We start from the raw sequence: 19,050 nt of genomic DNA, 5'->3' as shown, positions 1-19,050 counted from the left end.
ACGGTCTGGCAGCCGGTCAAAGATTCTTTTTGTGGTCTCCAACAAATGTGCTATTAACTGCTCTGAATTTAAATAATTTTAATGTGTTTGTTCGCATCCATTTTTCCTAAAAATGAGTGCGCTCTTCTCTGACTGGCACCTCTTTGGATATACAGGTTCACAAGCTGCACCCATGCGCAGTCTATTCCATTGTTAAACTCTGCTTATCTGACAACTTTTTTTTATGGAAACAGAAATGCGAACAGATGATATCTTGCCGCGTGGTTATGCAATGCTATAAAAATTCCTTCAAATTATACTAAATGAAATAAACATATGGAGGGGCGATTTGTGTTCCTTGTAATTCACATTCCCTATGGAAAATAAAATTTGCAGGGCACTAAAAGTGACTGACTGATTTGTTCCAAATCAGACAACAATATGTGGTCTGTATGGATAGGACACAAGTGGTCTGTCCCCTTGAAATTATTCATTCACCTTGACCAGCAACAGGACTTTATTTTCCAATAAAGTTAATCCCTACTTTTCAAAAATGTTTTTCAGTTATTTTGACATTAAAGACTCTGGGAACAAAATTGATCTTTTTTTATTTCCACAAATGCTAATACATTTTGTAAACCTGACATTTCCAAGACAGTGCACAATGGATCAAAAATACAGGTGAACACATGGTAGATAATAAAGGTGACATAATAAAAGTGAATGACTTTCCCAAAAACAAGCCATAAAAGAAATGTACAATCTTATTTTTAAAAAAACAGCATGTGTGGTTTATTTGAAAGGAAAACTTATAACATTCTAAAAAAGAAACGTGTGTGCACTCCAGCAATCGAATTGCATAGAATTTTTGACTCATATGCCTTTCATATTCCTTTGTGATTAGTCAATAAATTTACATTCCCTAGCTGATAAACCTTAAATATACATGACACTCCACATATGCTGTGGATTAAATGGCATCCTAATCAAGGTGCAATCTTTCCAACTATCGTCGGGTTCATAAGATGTGAACAAGGATGTCTGATTGAAAAGGGTTGCATCCTGTCTTTTTGCAGTAGGTACACGCAGACTGCCAATACAGATCTGGAGGGGTTAGGATGCACAGTTTTTGTCAGGTGTGTTGATTACCGTCATAGTATGCCGACCATCTCCCTAATTTAGCAGCCATTCGCTTAGTTTGGCAGCCCTTTTTCCTAGTTGGGCAGCCATCATTCTAGTTAGGCAGCCATCTTTCAAGTGGTCTCTGTGCTCACCACTCAGAAGCATATGTTTCAGTGCAATTACAAATCTGTGGGGTGCATGATTGTAAGAGGGCAAACCCTATCCATGCACTGTGGTCTTGTTCTTGTCCGGTTGCCATAGCACCAGTGGCTGCTGTCCATCAGGGGCATCCACTTTGACACCGCATAAATATTATGAAAGGGATGAATTCTGTGAGGCTCACTGGACACTCCCCCACAGTGAAGACAACCGACGGTTCTATCAGGACCGAATATCAGTACAAAATGTCATTGCACTTTGACGTCACATAGTTGTGCTGCCAGACTGACTATCCCTAGTTTGCACAACCTAATTTCGTGCAGTGGGACTGTAGACCATGTTCAGTAAGACACATCCTTGTGTCCTGTGTTTGATTAAAGAAATTACATACTCCTGCACATGCACTGACCGCAGGCACAGTGCCGTTAAGTACCACACTTTGATGGTGCAGCTAGACTGAGATGTTACTCCTTCAACTGTTCGCTTACAGTACTATAGTACAGTCACACTCTCTCCAGCTGCTGTTTGGTGCACTCCATCCTATTGCGAAAGGGCCATATTCGAGGCCTATCGCTGCAGTGTGGCTCCCCCTTGTGGTGGTGCCCTATGGCCTGCTGTATTCTTCATGTAGCAATGGCCCTGACTGTAGTTTTCACTGTTTGCCCTCATATACCATAATAGCGCATAATAGGCTGCTATCACTACCGTCACCAAACAAACCTTCAGCTCTCAACATCATTGGCTCGTTATCCATAGCAATGATCCGCGTATCCTCATACGCCAATAACTACATACAGGGAAAAACACGTCAGATCCAAATCAATAGTTTGTCAAAGTGTAAAAGGACTGTGAAACTAAAAAAAATGTATAAAAAGAGCCTGTCATCGCTGCATTCCCCACGAACGATTGCTGAACTGCACAATGTACATATTCAGTAGAGGTTACCCGTTTGGGTCTGGTTCTAGGAAGACTGATCTGTTTCCATATAGATTATTAATGTGTGCAAAAACTAAAATCATGCACAGTCCAAACCCAGGACTGTGGCAAGAACCTTTCTACCAAAGGGGAGTTAATGCTGTACCATCCCCTCACATTAGCAATGAATGTCCAGTATTGACAGCTGGATTTGCCATGCCACACTTTTTATCTTGTACCCTAAGGTAACTGACATAGTTAATCACCCGACCGACTCTGCACACAATTAGCCCATGGGATCCCATTCACCCATTCAGGCAGAGTGGCAATTTTTTAAAGAATATATTGCTTTTGGTTGATTCTATTAAAAGGATCTCAGATACGAATGTCAGCATCAGGTGCTCAACTAAAAAGGATCACCAAAGCCCAATGTCTCCGTGTCCACAGCACCCTTTTCCACTTAAATTTAGTGTTGCAATTCACAATCCTAACTCCATTGAATTGGTAAGAATCAAACAATATACTTCTCTAAGCCTAAACAGTGCCCTTCCTTGATTCCACTTATCCATGAATAGATCCAATTTTGTATTTCCTTCTATATTGATAAGGCTCAGTGTCACTAGTTTTGGGAGCAGCAATAATCACCCTTCAAATGATGTTAGCTAGCTAGGTGTGCTCTTTTCAAGATGGCCGATTTGGCAGGTCTAGGATTTAGTCTTAGAAGCCACTGTAAACCCGCCCATGACATTCATATCTCTTTGGTTATCAACTTTCTTAGATAAGCTTCACACCAATGTAATCTTAGAAGTTACCATGTAGCCTCCATTTCTATTCTACATCAGATGACCACCATCTTTATTTTTAGTTTCTCTGCTCGTCTGAATTGGAATTTCAGTGTGTTGCTTTGTTCATCGATTATCCTCTTAGCCTAGTTCTCACAAGGTTACGCAGATCATTGCTTACACTCTACAAAATATTTGGATGATAAATTGTCTTCGTTACGCTAATAGTCTTGCATTGGATAGTGCATTTTCACTGCATAATAAACAAAATGAACGACAGAAAAATCATGTAAATATTCTGTAGAAGGAGCCAACAAGTATGTAAGCAAAACAAAGAGTTGTTTATATTAAGACTTGAATATAAACACACATAAAAAGGCAAGGATACAGCAAGCATCTGTCCACATTTCTCACACAATCTCTGCATTTAAGCTTTGACTGCATGATTTCTTTAAATTAGCCTGCAGACTACCAATTGTTTCTGAACAGGCTATCATTTATGCTATAAAAAAATTCAAGTAATGAGGGTTTACCCTTAGAAATCAATGCTCTTTGCCACAAGGAAGTTGATTTTTGCAATCTAGAATACCTGAATATACAGTGAGTTGCTTAGAAAAAGTTTGAAGGGTTAAGGAAGTATTTAATAAGGATTTAATAATAGACGGTGCAGGTCGCTTTCAATACCATGCAACATATGCTTTTTGTAACTAGGACTCACGTTATCCAACAAAATACTGCCAGCTTTGGGGGTAAATAAAGGCATTTGTCGTTCTTGAGCATTTCTCCTTTTGAGACCCAAGTATATAATTCGAATATAAGCCTGTTCGCATTACCCACAAACTAAGATGTTTTAAAGAAAATATGCACTGATACAAGTCAGTAACCAAACGCGAGCTTTCGAAAATTCATACCACAAAATTCCACCTGCTTTTCCTTCACATACCAAAATTTACTTATGCTAGCACATAAGATTGGCCGGTTCTAGAAGTTTGGCAAAAGCGTGTAGACAGTCATACTCAATATTGTAGTAAAATTTGTAGTAGCATTAATCCTTCCACTGTTGTGTTTAATTAACTCTATAAATTGAGGATGTTACTCTGTACATATGTGGCAGAGCTTTAGCTTTTCTTGATTTTCTGGTTACCTCAATTTTCCGTTCTCCGACAACTTCTTCGGTCATCAAATGGCAAACCATGACTTTTCCATAGGGCTAGCACAAAGTTTACCCTCACCCCTGGGTAAAGAGAAACCATGCCATCCCTTCACCAGTCAAGGCCTGTGCTTCTATTATAGAAGTTCGTGCTTTATATACTTTGGCGGATGTTCCCTTGCTATTACGCAAAGGATGCCTTCCAATATGGAAACCTTGCCATGATTATTGCATCTTAATTATGAATTCACATGTCATTTGGCTAAACTGTAAAATGATTTATTGCTGCAGTTTTTTGACATCTGCTATGTGAAGGTGCTTCCACTTTTTTTTAGCAAGCCTTTTATTCACTGAAATTGAATGTGCACATATATATATGTGAGTTTTTTTCCGTAATATCAGTGCTTGAGTGAACGGTGTAGCGCAGTATGAAACAATACTGTAAATCATTGATACAAATATAAAGACACAATCAATATAAAAGGCTTACATTTACAAAAAAATACTTTTTTGGTAACAGTTTTACCCTGAGGGTATACCACATAGTTGGATTCATAAATACTGCCCTGCACTGCAGCTGGATTACCAAAGTTCAAAGTTCCTCTGTTTAAATTGCTCCAATCACAAGACATGGCTGCAGTGGTTGCCTCCGGATATGCTCCCGCACTTGTTAGCATGATAAAGAACACAGCATCAAAGGGCCTCCGAAAAATATGGAGAAGATTCTTTTCTTCCACATATGGAAGATACAAGAGCAAGGCCAATTGGCTAGCAAATGTGTGCCACATGACTGGGTGTGATCCGGCAGTGCATTAATTCTTCTGGACCCAGTCCCAGCTGTCCTCGTTCTCCTTTCGGTTCTTCTCGGCCTCAATGATCTCTTTGTATCTTCTGCGAAAGAAGCCCATCTGGAAATTGAAGACAACGAAATCTTGTTAGATTGAAGACATTCAATACCTTATTTGGGAAATGAAGTTTAGCATACAACAAAAAGAATGGTACAGGATGTGTCAGACAGTTCACTGCAAAAATCTGCTACTCTAACGATTCATAACAAGCTGATCAAGCCAATACAGCCTTGAGGTCTACTGTTGTTGCAGTTTAGGATTGGTTAATTCACTGAGCCCTGTATTGTTTGGCCTGTGAAGTAATTGCCCTCCCCGTCAGACGCTTCTGTAACATGCAGATCTCCTTCCATGTACACTTTGCAAATCACGGACTTGTGATAGAAGCAGGATCTGATGACTGGACACTTTATGCAAAATAGGAACACTGCTTTTGGATGCAGGATCTGATGACTGGACACTTTATGCAAATTAGGAACACTGCTTTTGGATGCAGGATCTGATGACTGGACACTTTATGCAAATTAGGAACACTGCTTTTGGAAGCAGGATCTGATGGCTGGACACTTTATGCTAATTAGAAACACACAGCTTTTCGGAAGCAGAATCTGATGACTAGAGACTTTATGCTAATTACGAACACTGCTTTTTTGAAACACGATCTGGTGACTGGACACTTTATGCTAATTGTGAACACTGCTTTTATGTCGAGCCTGGGCAGCGCATGCGCTGCTGCAAGGTGTGCAATATTGGAGTATGGAATTGAAGCCCGCTCACTCTCCGCCAATATTTTTAATTGGCTTGTGTCATTGTCCTTTCTAAACGTTGGCTTCCAATTCGTTATGAAACTTGTTAGCAGGGCCGGTCCTAGGATTTTCGGGGCCCTGGGCAAAAGGGAATGTGCGAGGCCCCTGAAATTTACATAAGTGACACCTTCTGATCTCGGGAAGCTGCTTTGTGCAGACTCCAACTGGGCCCCAGCTCCTCCTCTAAGCCACCCCAAACACCTCTTGTACAGCCCATTTCGGACTGAAGGTGTGAGAATTGCTTGGGGGCTGAGGTAAGCCTATATGGTTAAAGTGCTGACAATGGGCACCCTGCGGAGTCTCTGAATGGGCAGCCCGAGAGGTGTCTCCCTCCCCTAGGCCTTCCCACGCCATCCCTTAGAGGCTCCATGAGCCCAATTGTAAAGAGACGCATTTCTTTCACTTTGATCGGCAGGGGTACACAAGGACTGGTGGGGTGTTGCCATTGTGTGGGGCCCCTTCCTGGTAGGCAGAGTGCGAGTTATAGCCTGAGTTGGAAGTGACGATGATCCTGAATTTGTGACAGCCAGTTATTCATTCATGCCATTCAGCAACACTGGGGCTATTTAATGGCTGTCATGTTAAGAATAATAATTTAAATTTTACTACACAAAACAAGAACATTAGCAAGAGTAAATAGAAAGCAGTTAATCTGTGTAGAAAATATAACATGAATACAGTTCAGAAAAACGTTTATATAGTCACAGTTGAGTCTGGTGTGTGATTGCACGTTTATCCTGGTTTCTGTGACTACAAACAATTGGCAAGACACTCCCATCGAAATCACCAATCGACAAGCTCTGTTGCCCAGTGTTGACTTTTGTTAATTATCAGTCTACTCTGTTCTTTGACCTTCCCATGGAAAAAAATATCACCTTTGAGCTACTATGAAACTGATAGATTGTCAGATAAGTAGCTGAAGGACATTTACAGGTAATGGCACAAAACAATGTGCACCATCAGGTAGTGACGCGACGAGAGTGCTGTGCGCACTGCGCAGCGCTTTTCTCCCTCGATGTTTATAATGTATTTATTCCCACTGCTCGCAACTGCGGGGCCGGCAGCTGGGCCCCCCTGAGCGCGAGGCCCTGGGCAGCTGCCCATACCGCCCATGGCTAGGACCGGCCCTGCTTGTTAGTCCCTCCTTGGTACTGCCTTGTCTGCATTTGTTACCTCCCATAACGACTAGACCTTTTACTTGTCTAGTTACACAGTATGCTTTGTAAGTCGGTGAGCACTATGTTGTTCATAATGAGGACAATGGTGGGTGCTTCTTGTTTTTAAAAATGTTAAGCTGGATGCAGCGTCAGCTTCAGGGACACCATGCTCTGTTTCATTTTTATTTTTTATTAACTCGAATGGTGAGCACGGCGCTCGCTTCAGGGGCACCACACTCTCTGTAATCAGCGACGGCTCGTGGAGGGAGTTACGGTGGGCCAGGAGGGTGGGGAGGGGGAGGGGCAGGGTGGAGGTTGCTAAAAACCGGCATATGGATAATTGCAGGTAAGTAAACAATTTAATTAATAAAACGAATTTCGTAGTGCGCCTTGCATCGCAAAATGCAATGCAGTGCGAGCTACGAAATTCGTTTTATTAATTAAATTGTTTACTTACCTGCAATTATCCATATGCCGGTTTTTAGCAACCTCCGCCCTGCCCCTCCCCCTCCCCGCCCTCCTGCCCCACCGTAACTCCCTCCACGGGCCGTCGCTGTCTGTAATGCATTAGGTCTCACATGTTCCAAACTATGACCTATTGGTATTGTAAATGACAATGCCTTTTATTATAATAAAAAGCAATGTCATTTATAATATCAAGAGCTCAAAATCTCGCAATTGCAAGAGCTATTGCATTGCAAATGCTTGTTTAAATTTGTGGTCAGTCAATGTGGCGTAACTGTGGGCCTGAAGCAGCAATTGCTCGGTTGCATAGAAGTGCTTTGATTTGGGAATCAGCCAGTCTGCAAGGATTTGTAGAACTCCTACCATATCCATATTCATGAGGCAGTATTCATTCTTCAAATCCTTGTGATCATCTTTAAATGTAGAGAAGGGGGGTCTTCAAGGGACAGCAGAAACAGTCTCTGCATTTGCTTTCCAAAGCTCAAAAAATGCCTGATGGGGATAGGCACATCGGGAGAGCACAAGGAATTCTGCTCTTGAACAGAGATTTTGCAAGAAGACTGAGACTCGCCCTCTCTAAAAAAGGAGCTCTGCTTTCTCTACAGCTCCATGGTTCTTGACACCACTGAGCTTGCGTAGTCCAGCCATATAAAAGGGCATGAATACATATGGCTCCTACTCCTGGCTGCTGACAGGAACCCGCGGACTTTGTGCATATGAACAAATTAGGTATGAGTTGGTCATGAGTAGGTAAAGGCGGATGCGGATGGACCAAGTATTCGATGGCCTCTCTCAGTAAGTATTCCCGACCCCTCCTCTTGTCAGAGTAGCAGGACCGCTACATCAAAAGTTGCGTTTGGCTGAAAGGTTGGGGGCATGCGAAATTCAAAGGGAATGAAGAAGTCTAGTTTTTGTATGAGAATAAAAATGGCAGGAAAACGAACCATTGATTTAATATAGTAAACAGCCTATTCTAATTATATATTTTTTACATCACAATGTCCACAAAGCTAGGCAGAGTTAAACTATAGAACTTGGGTTTGTTAAAGTTGATGATAAGTTTGTTTGTAGCAGAATGATGCACACTGAAAACCCAACAGTGTGTGTGTGTGTGACAGTGAGACAGTATCCTCGATAGAGGTTAATAATGGAAAAGCCTATGTTTCTAGGTCAGAAGACTAGGGGGCAGATTTACAACTTCTGGCGTATCTCTGCTAATCAGAAGGGATGCGCAAGAAAAGTTGTGACACGCCAGACCTCCCGTGCGCCACCACTGATGCGCCACATTTACAATGCGGCGCGCCGGGGCGCACGGATGGGCAGATGCGTGTCGCAGCCCCCGGCGGAAAGGCGGCGCATTGCTGGAGACGCGGCTCCATCAAGGCTCAGGGGTGCCCTATGCCTAACATGCTGCGTCAATCCTTACTGATTGGTTCTGCACAGGGTTTTAGTGTAGCAGGAGAGTGGCGCTCGTACAGGTAACCTAGTCGGTATTGACAGAATAGTGAACAAAAGCAAGTGGTGCTACCAGGTCAGAGGTGGACCCAAAACCCCTGAATGAGGGAAGAGCTGAAAGCTCTTTGCCAAACAAACATGAACAAATCCTGGGCACATGTATAAACTCAAAAGTAAGTACAATTATGAAAAGTGATATAGTCGACACCAGTGGTTTTCTTAGGGGATGTTTATGTGAAGATGTTCATGAGAAAAACAACGCCAGCCGACATGTGTTTCGTCAACAGGTCAATGCCTGTGACTCTTCAGGGCTTGATGCGCGTGTCACGAAAATTTAAGGACCTGTAATACTTCCAACCCGGTTAGTGGGTTATCAAGACAGCCGAGTGTGGCAGTCCGGAAATGGAAAGATAGGAACGGGCGGGTGCGTCCGTGTGGAGTGGAGCCTTGATGTGCAGGGTCCACGTCGTTGCTCGTCTCTCGCCAAGGGAGTATGCTGCGTCAATCAGGCGCAGGGTTTTGACGCAGCATGGCCGTAAAAGTGACTCAGTGAAATCTTGTAGATTTCACTACGTCACTTTTACGAGGCGTACCTGCGAGGGAACGCCCACCCTGTGCGGGCACACCCATATGAAACCTGACGCAGGTTTCATGTGGCGCAGGAGTTTACAACGTGACGCATCTCCCTAGATGCCTCACTTTGTAATTACGGCGCAATATGGTGCATGGTTTACGTCGCCGCGGCGTCACAAAAGTGACGCAACGGCGGCGTAAAACTGTTGCAACGGGCTTGTAAATCAGCCCCTAGGTATTTACCAATAGCCTATTCTGGTTTTTTTCCTCCTGAATTTGATATTATTATTATTACACTGTTGCTGTAATTTTGTAAAGCGTTCTGATACCTGCAAGGGTCATGTTCACACTATATGAAAATAAAATAAATAAATAAATTGTATAATGTTAATTTGGTGCTTGTGCACACCCCTCTATGATGCTTGATGATGTGTAACTTTTTTTCGCGTATTGCTCAGTATTTCCTTGTCTAACCCTCACTCACGAAATTTTCTCTGTTGTAACAGATCATTGCTAATAGGGATTTGGCCTGTCCTTTCAGCCCATGCTGCAAGGTGAGAAGATCATCAATTATTTTAGCCAAAATGTTTAGAAAGGCATCCAGTCTGTAAAGTGAGGGGTGTCCAGGAGTACCTTTTTTCAGAATTGGGCAGAAGAGACTACTTTTTCAAGTCTTGTGGACCTTCACGTTCACCACTGCGCCCTAAAACATATTATGGCCCAATCAGGAAATTTCTCTGGAAAGTGGCATTTGACAAGCCATCTGGCATGGGGCTTCAGTGTTTTTACATTTACTGATCACATTCACTTTTGTGCAGATGATAAGAGAAATCAAACTCCGGAGCTGGGGATCATGGGCAGGAAAGCTGCTGTGTTTGAACTTTAAATTAGCTTTGGTGGCATATTCGGGTATTTGAACATGGGTAGTGGTGGACAATGGTGATGTGTCTGAGAGCAGCTCATTGTATCCAGGGAATCGATTGGAAACTTTGTAACTGAGGGTGGATGAGGATGTGTTTCCTTATTCTTGAAAGATGTCCTGAAGACTACTGAACATGTGCATCAGCATCCCCAGAGAGTGTATGGTGGAGAAAGCCACTTTAGAGAGGTGGCCTGATATCATCGCTGAGAGCCATCTTAACAGTGGCAACTATTCATGAATTCAGGACGACTTGGCTGTTCAACCGCATTCCCACACTGTGTGCAATCTTTGTGGAGGGAGAAGGGATGTGTACTGGGGGGTGAATTTGGCTTGAAGACTGTGATGCAAAACCACTGGCAAGTAGTAGATGCACGTAGGTGTGTTACAAAAGTGTATCATAAAAGTATTCATCCAGAAGGTTTGTTCTGAGTAATACATTTCACTTAAGACATTGTCTTAACATGCGGCCTGTATCAAAAGTAAAAACTTGGCTCACACCATCCAGTGTTGACATAAATATCTTTGACAGACAGAATTTACGAACCACTATGGAAAATGAATCAGTTCAGGAGTGACCCTTGTCCGCCAATATGGGCAAAATACCTGTTCACACAAAGAGCTCAGAATTTGCTGTGATTCTGTGACCACCTGCACCATCTATAAAACAAGTGAAAATGTTCTGGCTTTTTTACTCTGCACAAGCGCTTATAAACTGCACGGATGAATGGTTTGCTAAGTTGTCAAACGGCTATATAAGTGCTCTCGGTCATGCCTTTGCCATTGAAAATGGACTTTACAATGTTCCAAATTAAGTTTCAAAAGGAGGCTAATTGTTTTTAAAGGGTCCTGCGAATTCCCACAATAGACCAATATTGTTATATATAATGTGTCACGCGGCCGGCCCAACAAGGGTTGTAGGCGACATGCTGTGTTCAAGTTACCTTGCTACTCTTAATACTCGTGGAAGCTCTCCTATAGAACGCGGCCGGCCCTAAAGAGGGTTGTGGGCCTGATGCTGTGTATATCTGGACCAATGTTCTACTCTTTATCCAAAAAATAAAACAGATATTCAACAAAAAAAGGAGGATAAATACCTTGGAGCTGCAAAACTGCATTGCAAAGCCCTCACACGTGTTCGAGCTGTTTGTTTTATTGATTCTAGGTGGTTTTACCTGGAAGTTGACAGTATCCTGGACTACAGTATTGAATAATGCTTCCCTCCACGGAACAGAAAACAGAGTAGGCCTTTTGCTATAATCAGTGCAAAGGATGTCATTAATTAGATACGCTAATGAACTGTGCGTCATCTTGTTTAGTTTTACAAAAGCTAGTTCTCCGTCATCTGGACAAGCAGTTTAGAGAACATTCTGCAGCAGAGGAGATATTTTTAAAATGGGATGAAAAAATATGTTTGCTATTATGTAATTTCGGTTTCCATCCAAGACTAATTACTCAGATCCTGAACCTATGTCGGTGCCAAGTTTGTTTTCCCCCATACAGAGCTGGGCATGGCAATGAATTTTACTCCTATAAGTCACAAATCATCCATGATGGTTGTACAGTAAGACGGAATTTACTGAGTCATTGGATAAAAAAAAGTTGGCACCAAACAAAAATACAACAATTTGAGGTTGCAAAATGTTTTCCTCTTTACTAAAGAAGGATGTAGAAAACCAGAACTCTCTCCACAGAAGTCTCATCATTTCCACGTGAAAAATGTAGGAGGTGCTTTAAAGATCTAGTAGTTTTGACATTCTGATGTAGAAGCCAGAGGGGTCATTTTTAACCTGAAGGGACTGCCATATATGGGGATACGTGTAGCTCGAAGAGATTTTATGTCAAAATATGTATAACCCATGGTATTGTGGCCCCAACTGTGTTTTTTCGCAAAACAAAATAGCAATGGCCTTGATAAACTTGGAATGTTCTCCCTGCACATAGTGGCTATTGTTGATTTTTCTTTAACGAGATTGTCATGCATTTCATGGCAGTCGTGAACGGAATTTGGATCGGCCGCCCATGCATCTAAGCTAGCAGCTCCGTGGCATATGGGCTACTGGCAAAGAGGTTCCAACAGCAGATTTGGTTCAGGCTCCACTACTGGAAACCAGGCAGATCCCCTGTCTCTGAATGAAGCAAGAGAACCTCGAGGTGGGCATCAGCGGGTGTGTAGCAGATGTTCCCCACTGCAAAACGACCATCAGAGACTTTTCAAGCCTTTCATTAAAGAGCATATTTGCACATCAATGGCACTGGAGTGCCAGGCTTTCCTTAACATCAAACTGGGCTATTCATAAAGGTAAATTACACTTGTGAGCAATGTAGTACTTAGAGCTAATTCACAAAATTCGAGGGTAAAGTTACGTAAAGACTTACATGTCTCTAACCCTCCAAAAAGGGGATGCAGACAAACTTGTGAATGTAAGTCACTACAGAAAAAACCCTGTTTTAATTTGAGCACCTTACATGACCAACCACTGGTACTGCAACACCCTCCTAAATAAAATAATGGATGTAGGGACTTGAATTTAAACTCTGCAATGAAATAATGTTAAATGTAATTATATGAAGTAGGTATAAGTATAAATATAGAGTCTAACCTTAAAAATAGTATATGTTTATTATTAAATTATAACATATATATATATAAATTTTGTAATTAAAAGAATATTGTGAAAATAAATGTCATTACCATAACATAAAAATACATATATTTATTGCTATGCATCACTTTTATTAATAATAATAATAATAATAATAATAATAATAATAATAATAATAATAATGTTTTAGTTATTAATGCATAATCAAAATGTATTTTTTTACTTTAGGTGGGAATTTAATTTTTACTTCAACTTCAGAAAAATGAACACAATTTATTTTAACTATCTACATTAAAGTTATAATTCAAAATTAAGTTAATAGTGTTGTAGCATTTTTTCTTTAGTTCTATATTTAAAATAAATATATAAAATGTATTCATATTAATATTTAACAAAGAATAGTTTTACAAACCTTTCCAAGTTTAATAAACATATTATTTTTTTCCATACTTTACCATGCAGAGATCTCTGCTCCAAGAGGGGGTCTCCCTATGGTAAAATATACCATTTACATCATTCTACTTCCTTGCTGACCTTGTTTGTTACATCCATTAGATCCTCCCATTTTCCCATTGTCTGTGAGTACTCGTTGCCCTGAATGGGTCTTATGGTTAATCTTGTTGTATGCAAAAAGCCATAATTCCCAACAGTTTCATAACTCCTCACCATCAGAGACAGAGATGTTTGGTAAAGGTGAGCTGGATCCAGCAATACCTGAACACTTTTCATGGAAGGATATGCCATTGTCTTTACTGTTTCTAGATCAGTCTCCAGAAAAATCTTTCATCTCATGAACTAGGGAACATTTTTTCCAATTTACTGTGATTCCCAGCTATTACAGCAGGCTCACCACCTTCTGACTATTTCTTTGACATTGCTCAAATGAGTTTGCCTGTATCAGATGGTGATAGATTTTATGCCAAAAGGTAATGCTTTGAAACTTGAGATATCGTCTGTCCGATGGCTGTTTTGGGATGTGGAACGAGGTGTCCTTTTAATTTATAGCCATCAGGTAGTCTTCAGCTTCCAGTAAAGGTATGACTTCCTGGAACATTGTCACTTAGAACCCTTGAGTTTTGATTAATTTATGCACAAACCGAAGTTCTACGGTTGGATACACATTTAGATCCCAATGTTTCTCTGCTCTAGGGGTACTATTTCTATTTTATCCTTCTGCTCTTAACTTCTGTATGAGGTATTTGGATCTGGTCCTTCCTGAGCCTTTGGTGTTTTGTTCTTCATGTTGGTGTGTTTTTCAGAAACTGTATACAATATCCATGTTTTATCAGGCGTAGCATCTGCTTGTCTCTCATTATAGACTTTCAGGTGCTAAGGAAGTCCCTTATCCATTTCCCTTACTGAGGTTATGTGTATAGGGGACCTGCAACAAGACACTTGCTAGATTGTGGGGCTAATTCCTTAGAGGCGTTGTGTCTTCGTGTCCCCACCTCAAAATAATGTCTTTGGCTCCTGAGACTGCAGCTATTGTGTAGAATGACTGATTTTGCTCCCTGCGGCTGACTCTGGACTTGAGGAGTGCAGAGTGACTGGATGAGTGTAGAGTGGTCTCTATTCTGAGTGATACCACCCCTCTTAAAATAGCTAGTTGCTGATAAGTGGCATGTCTATAATATTCATATGAAGTTCTGGCTTGAAAAACATAGCCAGGTATGGTAAGTAAGTAATCTTTATTGCTTGATTAATTAAAATCTTAGCAGTCGGTAAAATAAAATACGTAATTAGCACAATTTCATATTCCCTTAAAAGCTAAGACTCTGTATTCTAAAAACTATAATTTTACTAGTTGAAATTATGTACTAAAATTATGTTAAACTTCATTAGTTAAGGCAGAGTCTGGGTGCAAGTCTGAGTGTTAAAAGCTAAGAAAATATATTCTAAAAAACTAGAATTTAACTGGTTAAAATTGCATGTGCTAAAGTTATATTAAACTTTGTTAGTTCAAGCTGAGTCTGTGTGCAAATTCAGAGCATTCGTCTTCTCCTGGGCCCAAAGGTCTTAATTGGGTTCATGGGTGAGCACCTGGCGAGGAGCCTCAGGCGGTGTTGAATTGCTCGGGTTTCTTCGCCTAGTTTTGTCTGTGCTTCTTCCATAAAACGGACAAAGCTGCAGAGTAACCTTGCGTTGGCCCCTTCGAAACACGCCTTCATCGACTGTCTGCAGGACCGGATATGCAGTCAATTTATATGTGGTTTTAACAGTTCTCTCCTCTCCGGATCGAGAGTCTTACAGATACACAGAATGTGCAACACATCTTCTTTGGTTTCTCCACATAGTCTGCAGAGGGTGGTTATAGGTGGGCGTTTCCAAGGGGGCATATGAGTTTGAGCAGGTAGAATCCCCATCCTCATTGCCAAAAAGAGTTCCTTCAACGTTCTGGAGAGGCTGGTGCCTAGATACGGTTGTGGTAAGCATTTTGAGTAGCTTTGAATCACAAACCAGCTGTGTGCCCTCCTGTTTAGGTCTGCTCGGTCTTTTTGAGTAGAGAGGAGGTTTATTGATTTGTTAACCAGGGGTTTGACATTATTGTAAGGTAGACCAGATTCCCAGATGTTCTGAAAGGCTAACTCGCTGATCCCTAGTTGAAGGTAAGCCTTGGCCGGGGAGTTGTTTTTCCGTATAATTTCTTTCCAAAGAAATGAGTTCAGTGATCCGGCCGCGGAACTCTTTTTTTTGTACCAGGTTTTAACGTACGCGCCTTTCCGGTTTATTGACTGGTTTGGGAATCCGAATTCTAGTCTTAGTTGAGCTAGAGAGGTGTATTTTGACAGTTTGAATATTATTCTCAGCGCTTTGGAGACTGTTTTGTCTAAGGTTGTTTCGTCCTTCCCTCTCATGGCCTCGCTGCCATAAGTTATCGTCAGGAGGAGCTTAGCTCGTAGTACTTCGAGCAACGGGAGCAGGTTTGGAACAGTTATTTTGTTTTTAAGGTTTTTCAAGGTGATAGCTAGGAGGGTCCCTCGCCTTTGTATTGCCTCTTTTTGTTGGTCGAAAAAACCTTTGTTGTCAATAATGATCCCTAGATATTTGTACTCTTTGACCACTTCGAGATTACAATCTCTCAGCTGCCATTTTGTTCGTTTTTTTGCACCTCGCTCGTTTAGTACCATAATTTTTGATTTGTCTAAGTTGATTTCCAGCCCATTCTTTGTGGCAAAGTCAATTGTGGTGTTAAGTAAATGCTGTAAGCCTACTTGGGTTTGGCTGATTAAAACCAGATCGTCGGCATACAGTAGATTTGAAAGTGAAAGGCCACCCAGATTTGGCGCGTGGTGGTTGCAATTATCTAATTCCGTCGAGAGACCAGCTATGAAAAGGTTAAATAAAGTTGGAGCGAGGACGCAGCCCTGTTTTAGTACTCTGGACGTTGGAATCCGCCTGGACACGATAGTGCCGCTCCCCAGCTTTATTTGGACCCATGTCTCAGTGTGTAATAAAATGAGTTGGTTCAGGAGGGGAGGAGGAATTCCCCATTGGGCTAGTTTTGACCATAATTTTCCTCTGTCGATACTATCAAAGGCGGCTTTGTAGTCGATGAAGCAAACAAATAATGATTGGCTGGTTGCTTTTGCGGAGTCGGCTAGCAGAGAGAGGGCCAGAATATTTGGGGTGGTCCCCAGATTTTCCTGGAACCCTGTTTGGTTAATTGGGATTAATCTTTTTTCCCTGGCCCAAACCTGTAGTTCGGCCAATATAAGGCCTGCATAGTATTTGGCCCCAATGTCAATAAGAGCTATAAGCCTATAGCTTTTTGGGTCGCTCTTGCAGCCTTTTTTATAGATGGTGGATATGATTGAGCCTTTCCACAATTCTGGTATTATTCCAGTGTTGGTGATGCTGTCAAAGAGTGGTAGTAGTTCCGTGGACCAATATTTTGGGTCTTGTTTGTATAATATTGGAGCAAACCATTTGGCCCTGGTGCTCCCTCTCCTCGGCTTTGGTTGATCCTGCTCTCGATCATTTTGGGAGGGAAACACAATGGCAAGACATTCCCTTGGGGGTCACGAGATGGTTGGGGACAATACAGCTAGGCTTGATTTTGCAGGTTGCTGTGTAGTTCTGAGTTAAAGTAAGTTTGTAATGGTTTGCCCAAACGTCCTCCGTTCTATACGAGTTGATCCCTGGTGCCTGTGGGTTCTCAATGCGCTTGACCGTTTGCTAAAATCGTGCGCCGTTGTTTTTTGCGTCGTGCAATAATTTTGCCCATAATGATTCTGCGCTGTCTTTCTTTGTGCACCAAATTATTTTGTTTTTCCTGATCCGAAGCTTCCTTAGTTCTTCTGCAGCTCCATCGATCATGTCGGTTTGGCGGAGGGTGCGAATTGCTCGATTTATGTCTCCCCTTATTAGCCTTAGTTCGGCGTGTTGGGTTGGGGAGAAGTGGAAGCGGTGGTTTTTTGCTGCCCTTACTCCTGTTTTTGTTGGTACTCACTTTTGGCTACTTGCGAAGCTACTGAAGAGGCAGGTAGACCTAGGGTTTTGGTAAAAGTTTCCCAGGCGGGAACAATGTTTACTTGTAAGGGTTTGATGTCCTTCCACAAGGTTTTTGCCGCAGTTGATAGTTTTTCAGGTTCGCGAATGTTGCATTTGATTCTTCTGTGTTGGTATCTTGTTGTTAGGTGGGGGACCGGATTTGCATATGTTAAAGCGGTGCCCTGAATGCTAAGGGTGAGTTCTTGCGGTTGGTGGTCGCTATGGTCTGAATTGCCGATCCTAAAATCCTTAATTAGGACAAAAAGTGGAAAAGCGACAAGGGTGTAGTCGATTGCTAGAGACATATTAAAGTCACCGGTTATAATGTAACTCGATTGATCCACCTCCGTGATTAGCTTGATCAGTTCGGTTATTAGCTGCTTTACTCCGTTCCTCTTGCTCTGTGGGTGTATATAAATGTTTACCAAGATTAAGTCCTGTAAGTTACTATGTATTTGCGTTTGGAACCGAATTACCATTATTTCGAGGGATGCGTTTTTTTTGTTAATTAGTTTTTTCGCTGTAGATATAGCTTTGATCGAGGCGTAGATGGCTAGTCCACCTTTGCCGTGACCGTAGTTAGAATTTCGAACTGCGGAGAGGTGGTAGGTCTTGAAACCTTCGAGATGGAGGGGGTCCTCTAGCCAAGTTTCCTGTAGGAGTACCAGATCGAATTTTTGGAAATATGACTGTAATAAGTGGTCGTTAATTTTGGTCCCAAGGCCGTTTATGTTCCATGAACCAAATTTTAGTACTCCCTTCTTAATCCCCTGTTCGATGTTGGGTCATGGGTTCTCTGGTCTTAGATTTATAGTTTAAGCTAACCAGGACCAGTCGGATAGGAGATGGTTTCTTGTTGACTTCTACGTCCCCCATCTGGGGGGTTTGGTGTGTCTGGGCCTGCTGGCGAGGTACTGCGGGCTCCTTGAAGGACTGGAATGACCGCGCCCTCTCGGGCTGGTGGATGACCTCCTGGTGGAGACGGAATGGTGTTGAATCAGTGGGACAGGGTAACCAACTAGTCGATGATATTGCACTCGGATCCCCCAAGCTTCTAGTTGTAGTTCCTCACTAAGAATTTTCTCCGCTAATTCTAGTGTTGCCCATTCGGTCCTAGTTACCTCTTGGTCGGATAGATGTTTGAAGATTTCAAATTTTACTGACAGCAGATCTTGGGTTCTGATCCCTGACAAGCTGCCGATTACATTTAAGATTTGCAGAATATTCCCATGGTTTAAGGTATCCCTTCATCCTTTTGACTTGTACTCTGGGATGAACAGGATTATTTTTGAGGTTGCTGGTTGACAGTTATTCAGTGCACTTCTGCTGCATAAACGCTTGCAATTTCGCTCTTTACTTGCAGATGTTGTTTGTGATTTTTCTGCTTCTTTGCCTTTGAATGGGCTTGACTTGGCTCTTTAGAAATCAGATTTTCCCCGGTGCTTCATTGGGGGGAGAGGTCGTTTTGATTTTTATTTCTAAGATTGGTTTGACAGCCCAGGACGCATGCTGGTTGATATCCCATGTTATTGGATGTCCATCCGTTGTGGGATCTTTGCTTCCTTTTATCTTTAGTTGGAGGTTACTAATCCCTTTTTCTTGTTGGTTAAGCTGATATTGGTTGGC

The 19,050-nt window shown here is 41.9% G+C and overlaps 1 protein-coding gene across 1 annotated transcript in view; it reads right to left on the bottom strand.

The window, feature by feature from the left end:
- Window positions 1–579: 579 nt before the first annotated feature.
- Window positions 580–19,050, bottom strand: part of ITGA9 (integrin subunit alpha 9) — an 885,057-nt gene continuing 866,586 nt past the window's right edge. Inside the window, exon 28 of the mRNA XM_086964777.1 lies at window positions 580–5,015. Coding sequence (XP_086820903.1) covers window positions 4,920–5,015 — 96 coding nt within the window. The 3' untranslated portion in view covers window positions 580–4,919. The remainder of the gene's footprint in view (window positions 5,016–19,050) is intronic.

Source organism: Lissotriton vulgaris, chromosome 4_1 (genome assembly GCF_964263255.1).
Source record: "Lissotriton vulgaris chromosome 4_1, aLisVul1.2, whole genome shotgun sequence".
In the NCBI taxonomy this organism is placed as follows: Eukaryota; Metazoa; Chordata; class Amphibia; order Caudata; family Salamandridae; genus Lissotriton; species Lissotriton vulgaris.
This window is presented reverse-complemented; position numbering and strand designations above follow the sequence as displayed.